This window comes from Plecotus auritus (genome assembly GCF_963455305.1).
Source record: "Plecotus auritus genome assembly, chromosome: 3".
NCBI lineage: Eukaryota > Metazoa > Chordata > Mammalia > Chiroptera > Vespertilionidae > Plecotus > Plecotus auritus.
This window is the reverse complement of record NC_137772.1, coordinates 177,520,391-177,529,460: the sequence shown is the minus strand read 5'-3', so window position 1 is coordinate 177,529,460 and position 9,070 is coordinate 177,520,391. Positions and strand designations below refer to the sequence as shown.

Genomic DNA, 9,070 nt, shown 5'->3' with positions numbered 1-9,070 from the left:
CCATCCTCTTCTCAAGCCCAGAGGCCAAAGGCACACACTCCTCAGCTGTACCAGGCTCATCCCAACCTGGCCTCAGTTTTTCTTCCTTCCTTTATCGTCTACAACTCCCCCGGATGTACCCTCAACTTCAGTCAAATCAGACCATTTCTCCCACATCTACGCCTCTTGTTTTTGCTGTCCTTTCTACTTAAAACCCCTTTCCCCAAATTCAGTCTCTTTTTTTTGTACTTAACACTCACTGTTTATTTGTGTGTTTTCACCTTCACCCCTTGCCAAGCAGGCCTTACTCCTCTTTCCTGGAGTCCAACCCAATTCCTGGTTCCTCTCAGGTGTTCAGTAAAAGCTCAATGGTTAAAACCTGTAGTAGATAGAATTGTAGGTGGAAGGGAGACAGACCTCAGGAACCTTTGATCTCTGCTCAAGGTGACCCCCACTTCCTCTACCAGGAGCTAACTGGAAACCAGGCAGGTTCTGGGATAGACCTTCCCTGGGTGACTCTGACCAACATTCTCCCCTCAGATTCAGAAGCTCAGAGGACCTCCCTCCCTCTCCAACAAGGCCAGGCAGCCAGCTTAGGGCCCCAGCCCAGTTCCCATCCTGCACAGTCTCTCCAGGTGCGCGTGCAGAGTGATATGGAGATAATTGGAGACCAAAACCATAAGTGGTTGGAGAGCGGGGACTGGTGGTCTGAACGCTGAGCCAGAGTTGGAGTTGGCGGGACTGGGCGGGGGGGTGGGGGGCAGAGGCGGAGTGGAGGGCAGGGCCAAGCAGGACTCTGAGACTGAGTCTGGGCGAAGCCCCCGCGCCCGCCCGGCGAGTCGGCGGCTAAATTTACCCAGGCTGACTCAGCCCTTGCCCGGAATGGGGGGTGGGGGGAGTGCGCGGGGCAGTGGGAAGAGCCAGCGGGGGTGGGGGGCAAGGAAGGGAGAGTCCGCACTGGGGGAGACAGGAGTGGGCCGGGAGTTTCCATCAAAGAAAGGAGTCTCTCCACCCCGTCCCGGCTCCACACACACCCCCCTCCGCCCACCAAGCGGGAAGGAGCGGAAGAGCCCTGTGGGTGGGACGCTGTGGGGACAGGGTAGGTGAAAGGAAGAAGAGGCCAAGGTTGGACAAAGGGAAGCTTAGATTTATTGAGCGCCTACCGTGTGCCAGGCACTGTGCAAGGCGCTTTACATACATTATCGCATTAAATCCTCACAACAACCCTGCGAGGTAGGTGTTTATATACCCCCATTTGACAGATGAGGAAAGTGAGGCTCAGGGAGGTGAAGTGATTTGGCCAAGTTCACATGGCTAGTAAATAGAGAGAGAGGAGGTGTCCAAGATGAGAGACAAAAAAAGACCTCAGAGTCTGGGTCCCAAGCTGTTTGGCGTGGATAAATACAAAGAGGGGCTCATTCAGAGGCCTGCTCCCGACCTCGCACACCTGGAGGCGGCAAGGCTGGGGATCCCGTGTTAACTAGGGATCAATCGATTAACTGGCCTATGGGAGTAGGAAGGACTCGCGGACTAGCTACAGGGGAAATCCGCGACCTGCGCGCGCCCCATAGTGGCCACAGCGAGGATCACACCCTACACCTACAGGCTTTTTGGGACCGCCTTCCACTTCCTTCTGTGGCAGTTTCTGGAAGAGGCAGAGATACAAGAAATTCTCAGGATTCTTTCAGATGAATGATACCACCTGGGTGGAAAATCGTGGCAATGATTCAAAGCATCACTAAGAAACATTGGGGAGGAGAAAAAGGAAGGTCTGAAGAGGTCCCAAGCCGATTCATTGTCTGCCTTCCCTCTCCTGCTTGGACCACCACAGGCCAGGGACAGTGACAAGGCCACCATCCTGCCCTGCCTTGGATAACCCTCATCTAAACCTGAAAGACTGGGATAGGAGCCCTTTCCCATTTACTCAGCTCTTCTGTAAACCCTGGACAGTCTCCAGAATTGAGAATGAGTGCAGGTGACAATGAAGCCACCCAGAAACCCTCAGACTCTATTCATCTATTCCTAACTCTTTCTTGGCTTGTGAAGGGAAGGATGAGATAAAAGCTTCCCCAAAGGCTCCAAAACGACATGGATGGATGGCCCTTAGAACTCCTTCATTTTACATATTAGGAGGCCTGGAGAAGGAAAGTGACTTGCCTAAGGTGCCCCAGTAAGTGAGTGCCAGAGTTAGGATTGGAACCCAGGACTTGTGACATCAAAGTGAGCCCTCTTTCTGCTTTGCTGGTTGCTTCTGGACTCCTTCCTCTTCTGCCAAGGGCTTCTCTGTCACCTGTTCACTTCAGTCCAAAGCCTCTCCATCACTTTCTCCCTCCTGCCCAGAGGCCCTTCCCTGAAGTTGCCCTCCCATGACTATACCATTCCTACCCCCCTGCCTACTCTTGGCCAGCCTTCTCTGCTCAACTCTACACCCAGGGCAGCAGCTACCCCTGCTGAAGCCCTTACCGGAGTGACCTGAAAGGAGCAGGCATTAAAGTCTACTGCTCACCTGACCTCTCCTGATCTAAAAAAAAAAAAAAAAAAAAAAAAAAAAAAAAAAAATTACAGCCCTAGCTGTTTGGCTCAGTGGATAGAGTGTCAGCCTGAGGAAGGAAGGTCCCAGGTTTGAGTCCGGTCAAGGGCACGTACCTCGGTTGCAGGCTCCTCCCTGTCCCAGGCCCTTGTCCAGCCACGTGCAGGAGGCAACCAATCAATGTGTTTCTCTTACTTAGATATTTCTCTGTCTTTCCCTCTCTCTTCCACTCTCTCTAAAAATCAATGGAAAAATATCCTAGGGTGAGGACTTAAAAACAATTACAAATCATACAAATAAGCACATGTTCCCTTCCTTTCATTTGGGCGGCTTCTTTTTGGATTATGGGAACCGATATAGGTAAGGGGTACAAGCAAGTCTGTGAGGAAGTAAGGGGACCAGTGGGCCCAAGGATGGATGGGTTGGGAAACACAAATACAACAAAGAGCCTCTTACTGCCGCTCCCTATTTCTCTGTGGGGTCCCTTTAGTGTTCCTCTCTCCAAAAAGGGCCTCCTCGGTTTGGCTGACGACATCTAGAATCTCTCGGATACTGTCGTTCCTCCGTGTGGTCTTCCCGCCTTCACGGCACCCGGTCCGCTCATTCCGCCAGGAGGCGCCGGAGGCTTCTGTGTCGCTTCCATCAGAAGAGCTGCTATGGACGCTGAGCTCCGCAGCTTCGTCCGAGTCCGAGTCAGGGGCGGTGTGGCGGCGGATGCGGGACACGGCTTCCCTCAGGGCCCCGGCGTAGGGTCCCGGGGTCCGCGCCCAGCTCCGCCCCGCTTGCCGTGGGACCCCCGCCACTTCCCCCGAGCCCTCGGCACTATTCGCGCCTCCTGAAGTCGCTGGGCCTAAGACGGAGTGCCCTAGGCTACCTGGCTGCGTGGGGGCGTCTTGCAGGTTTACTTCGTCCACCGGGAGCCCCAAGATGCGGGAGGCGCGCACCTCCAAAGAGGAATCCGCGGGCTTCCCGCCCTCAGCTTCGAACCCGCGCCCCGCGTATGGCTGTTGTGAAAGGCGACTGCTCGACAGCAGCTTTTGGCAAGGGGAAGGAAAGACCGCGGCCCCCTCCCCCTCCTCCTTGTTGGGCTTCGGTTGGCTGGGGGCATCTCCCACTATGCGTGGCACCCCAGCGGGCAAAAGCTGCACATGCTGGGTTCGAGGGGTCGGAACATACTGGGATTTTATCACCACGCACGTGGCGTCAATGACAAAAATACCTTCTCCGCGAGCAGGGCCGCTGGAACTGCGGGGCAGGGTGTGGGCGCGGCGGGTCGCCTTCCAACCCTCCAAGGGTCCCGCCCGCTCTCCATGTCCCAGGGACTCTCTGGATCCCGTGCCTCCTGGAGCCCAGGGTCTGGGGAGGGTCTGGCTATGTGGGGGCGGATGCTTTTTAAGGGAGGGAATCCAGGATTTGGGGAGCCAGCTCTGTTCTCTACATTCTTTCCCTTCCCCGGGGCCCTTGAGATGGGGCCTGGACCTGGGAGCGGGACGCGGGGGGCTGGGAGTCTCAGTGGCAGGCCCCGCAGAAGCTGTGGCCCCGCCTGGGTTCCCAGCAGTTTTGGCATGGGGGTGGCCGTCGCTACCACTGTTCAGGCCAGCAGCAGCCAGCCCCAGGCTTTTCTCTGCGGCCCCCTTGCGGGGCTCCAGCCGTGGCCTAGCTGTTCCACAGCCTGGGGACCCCCCCAAGAGACCCCGCTCCTGTCGAAGACCCCAAGCCCCTAGGACGTCCTGGTAAATCCGAGGATCCAGCCTTTTCTTTGTGTACCCTCCCTCTGTCCTGGCCGGGGTCTGAGCAGGGGCTGATGAGACGGGCGCCTGGGAGGACTCGGGGCCTCTTTTAGCCCCCAAAGTCCTGTGGGGGCCTTCATAAGAAGGTGGAGCCACATAGGGTGGCGGGCGGTCCCAGCGGCGGCGTGGGGCCGTCCCTGCAGCGGCTCTCAGCAGCAGGTGAGCCTCGTAGCTTGGGGGCCCTGGCCTTCGACCTCCCCAGGGCCCGACCCACGCCGCCCTTGGGTCGCTCTGCAGCTGAATGGATGGACGGGGCGGTCGTCCCACCGGCCCCAGGCGCTCTGGCCGTGATGGAGCTGGGAGCCTTGCAGGCTGTGCCACCTGAGGGGCGTTCCGAGGCTCCGGGCGCGGCCGACTCGGGGGGCTCCTTCGGGCCCCACCAGCCTTGCGCCTTTTCCGCTCGGTCTCCTTGGCCTCCCGCTCTTGCGATGCCGCTTTCCTTTTCTCTTGCTCCCGGGCTCGGGCCTCGGCTGGGGGCCCCGCCCGCCAGTTGGTCGCCTCCTGCAGCACCCTCGCGGCCCAGGGCCGGCGGGGAGGCGGCTCAGGGGATCCCGGGCGCGGCCCAAACCTGGGACAATGAGCAGGAACCCAGGTGAGCAGTTTGTGGGGGAAGGGAGCCGAGGTCCGGGGAGCTGGGAGCACTGCAGACCACTTTGGGCAGCCATGTGGAAGGGTGTGTGTGTGTGTGTGTGTGTGTGTGTGTACGCACGTGCATATATATGTTGGGGCTGAAGTCTAAGCGGGATTTTTCACCATCCCTCCATGCACAGTTTACTGGCGTCTGCCCCATCTCACCTCCTGCCCTTTTCACACCCATCCCTGTTTCCCCAAACAACGCAGGATAGGTCAAAGTCTAGCTCTCCGGATGGGTTGGGGGCGCGTGGGAAAGAGAAGGGGAACCAGCAGCGCTGGCTGTGCCTGGGGGAAGTCCAGACCCACCCCACCACTCTCTTCCCCTCACTTCTCCTTCACTCACGTGTGGCGCTGGGGCTCGCGGATCCAGTGGCTGGCCTGGAAGTCCATGGTCTGTCGAGGAGGGGCACGGGGACTATAATGACAGGAAATAGTCTTCACTTGGATCACCAGCAGCTTGGATTTCTGCACCCAGAGGCAGCTTCCAGACTCCTCATCCTGGAGCTCCCGGGGGCTGTTGGGCCCCTCGGAGAATAAATGACCATCCAGCATCCTGCCCCACCCCACCCCGGCCCCCCACCCTCCCACCCGCCCCCGAGAGCCCCCTCCCAGCCCAGGAAGCCGGCGCCCACTGCAGAGCGACAGGCCCAGCGACTGGGGACTATATATACCCAGGCACACGTGTGTGTGCCTGTCTGTGTGTGTGTGAGTGCATGTGACATGGCGGGGATGGCTCCGCGCTGCTACCTCCCCCATGTGCATGGCCGCCCCCTGTGGCCCGGATTTGGGATCCCCTTCCCACTTCTCATGTCCCCCAAGCCTGATGGAACCTGCAGGAGTGGGCAGGGGACTTCTTATTGCCAAGCTGACAGTGCCCCCTCCCCCAAACCCATTGCTTCAACCTTCCTGCTATTTTAACCCTTCACTCCCCTCCTAGTCAAGGTGCTTGACCACCAGGGTTCTGCCCTTGACTTCCTGCCTCAGACTTCAGGGACTTCAGTTTCTCAGACAAGGAGGTGATGGAAATGGAACTTAAGGTCTCTGCCTGCCACTCTTGCCGGTTTCCATGGGGTTGGGGTGCAGGAGGGGCTGGCCCAGGCTGGGGGGCTATTTTTAGCGGCAGTGGCATTCGGGTGCAGAGAGGAGATGAGTAACCAGCTTCCATGTGGTGGAAGGAGGATGCAGTAGCTTTCATGCAGCTTTTGTGTGGCTGGGGGGAGCTATCCTCCCCTTGCTTAAAAGGGTGACTCCCATCCCCTTAATTGTAGCCCAGGGCTGCTGGTACAGCAGGAGAAAGGAATCTGTCTTAGCCACGGAAACTGCCCCACACTCCTGTTCTAGATGTTCGTCCTTGGGCACCCATGGAGCCAGCTCCCTGCAGCGTGCTCTCTCACAATCCAGAAGCCAGAATTTTGGGGTCATACTGTTCTGTGCCCACACAACTCTGCTTAGCCTTATGGAGGACAGACTAGGGTGCTTATGCATTTATTCGCACCCTTTCCGAGGAATGGTGTGCTCCCTTGGCAAAACTAATCCCCTAGCAACTGAGGTGATAAAAGTGGCCCGTTTTCCAGCTTAGAGCCCCCCATCACCACTACCACAATGCCTAGCTCACTCAGCCCCCACCTGAAGTGGTGCTCAAGATGCTCACATTTTAGGCTCATTCTGTGCTGGGGAGTTACATTCACATGTCTCTCCCCGCCCCCCGAGCCTATACCAGGTGTCCCCCGATTCACCATGGTAATGTTAGTGGCAGCACAGCCCACGCCAACTCTTCCATGCAGAGACTTAGCAACCATGCCTGGCAACCATGGCAGCAGCTCCAGTGGAGGGGAGGGGTGTGGGGTGAGGGAAGAAAGTGTATATAGCAATGGTTCCTGAGAAAGAAGGGATCATTTGCCTCTCCTGAGAAGAATAGGTGAAAATAGGTTATAAGGCTCCAAATTTTGTTTCTTGTCTTTCCTTCTGCTCATCCTCAGACTCTGAGACTGGTTGGGTTTTAGCAGGGAATGGGAGAAGTAAGAGATCCTAATTTGTTTTCCACTAACATACCTGCAGCCCTCAGACTCTCAATTCCAGTAATTATAGGCTGTTGTTGTTCCTTGTGATTAAGCCCCTATCCCAGTGGTCAGCATACTCATTAGACAACAGAGTGGTAAACCGCGGCTCGCGAGCCGCAGTTTGCTGACCACTGGCGTACTCTTGCCAGAAGGGTTGTTTTGGGGCAGACCAACTTAATGAGAGAACCAGAGCAACAAAACACAGGCCTCTTGCTCCCTAACGTGGACTTTTTAAAAGAACCTATATATCCCCTATCCCAGTGGTCGGCAAACTCATTAGTCAACAGAGCCAAATATCAACAGTACAATGATTGAAATTTCTTTTGAGAGCCAAGTTTTTTAAACTTCTAATGCCACTTCTTCAAAATAGACTCGCCCAGGCCTTGGTATTTTGTGGAAGAGCCACACTCAAGGGGCCAAAGAGCCACATGTGGCTCGCGAGCCGCAGTTTGCCAACCACAGCCCTATCCCAACCATTGACAACCCGTTCCCCCCGCCCCCCCCCCACCTCACACCTACCAGTTGCGCTGATGGCTCTTTGCTTGAAGGTGCTTCCCACCAGAGTCCTAAGGCTTTTTAAAGTCCTTGCCTCCTCCCTAGACAAATCCTACTTCATGATGGAATGTGACACAAGGAGACATCTGTCCTTTCCTCCATGCACTCACCCCCACACATATAAACATACTCTAATTATAATAACTTGGAATGTCTCCCTCCCGTAAGTCTCGGAATGTGCTGAGAGCTGTGAAGAGGTGAATGCAGCAGGGGCTTCTTCAAAGCCAGGATGTAGCACGGAAAGCTGCCTTGATGCTTTCCCCATGTTCCATCGGGAAGCCTGGTTTGGAGGGACCAATATGGTATGGTTGGGTTCATTAGGGTTCTTGGGCAAGTGGGGGTAGGGGCAAGGTGCTACCCTGAAATCGCTTCTGGTCTTGGTATCCAAGATGGAAATGATATTATACCTGCAAAGTAGTGGTGACATGGTATCCAGAATTTGGCTCATACCCAGCAGTCTAGGTGTCCTTATACTGTGTTTTTTTTTAGTATGTTTTTATTGATTTCAGAGAGGGAGAGGGAGAATCATTGATGGGCTGCCTCCTGCAGGCCCCACACTGGGGATCACGCCTGTAACCCAGGCATATGCCCCAACTGGGAATCAAATTGTGACCTCCTGGTTCATAGGTCGATGCTCAATCACTGAACCACGCCAGCTGGACTTGACTACCGTTTTGGCCCATATGGTTTCAGCACAGGGAAAGGGTCAGATGGGGTGACCATAGTTCTGCTGCTCCCCCACTGCATACTCTACAGCTCATTCTCACTTTGGAAGACTCATAAGGAATTTCAGGTTCAAAGACAGTGCCAGTTTAGCAAAATCCAAATAGAGTCCAACCTTTTGATGGTGGCATGCCTCTGTCTACTCTCTGGAGACCTAACTCCGTTATGTGATTTTCCTGGGATATCAGCTATGGTCCAGGCAGAAGGGAACGTGGGGGTGATAAGGATTGTAGGGAATAGGGTGAGAACAGTTTTAATAGAGATTTAGAAAGGTAGTAAGTCTAATATACTGATAAAGAGCACGAGCTCTCGTGCCAGATTGGGTTTACATGCTAGCTCTATCCTTTTTACTAGCTGTGTTGCCTTGGGCTAGTGAGCCTCTCTGTGCCTTTGTTTCTTTTAAATCTATAAAACTGGTGTAATAGCTACTATTGTTCTGAGGAGTAAATGAATTAGTATATGTAAAGCACTGCGACTGATGGACAGTTTTCTATAAAGTGTGCTATTGTTACTGAGTTGAAGAAGCCATATGAAGTAGAAAGGTTGGAGCAGTAGTGACTGTCAACTACAAAAAGCAAACACTGCAATATCATGAAGAGGTTCCTGTCATTTTAATTAGGTCTACCATGAAAAGCAATAACCTTAGCTAACCACTTTGCAGTCCTCCTCCACCCAACCCACTTCTCTTCATATGAATATAGCACAGGAACCCAAAGGCCTTCCTCCCCATGATCCTCCCCACTCCCATTATAGGAAGAAATGTTACTAAATGGACTCAGCCTCCTCCATACAGCATGAAA

General features: G+C 54.9%; 1 protein-coding gene across 1 annotated transcript; it reads right to left on the bottom strand.

The window, feature by feature from the left end:
- Positions 1 to 1,105: 1,105 nt before the first annotated feature.
- DDN (dendrin) lies at positions 1,106 to 5,484 on the bottom strand (the record flags this gene model as incomplete). Its single annotated transcript, XM_080659642.1, has 3 exons — positions 1,106 to 1,624; positions 2,966 to 4,867; positions 5,276 to 5,484. 3 exons carry the CDS (start codon positions 5,482 to 5,484, stop codon positions 1,579 to 1,581), a joined length of 2,157 nt encoding a protein of 718 aa, XP_080515768.1. The 3' UTR covers positions 1,106 to 1,578.
- Between the last annotated feature and the right edge of the window lie 3,586 nt (positions 5,485 to 9,070).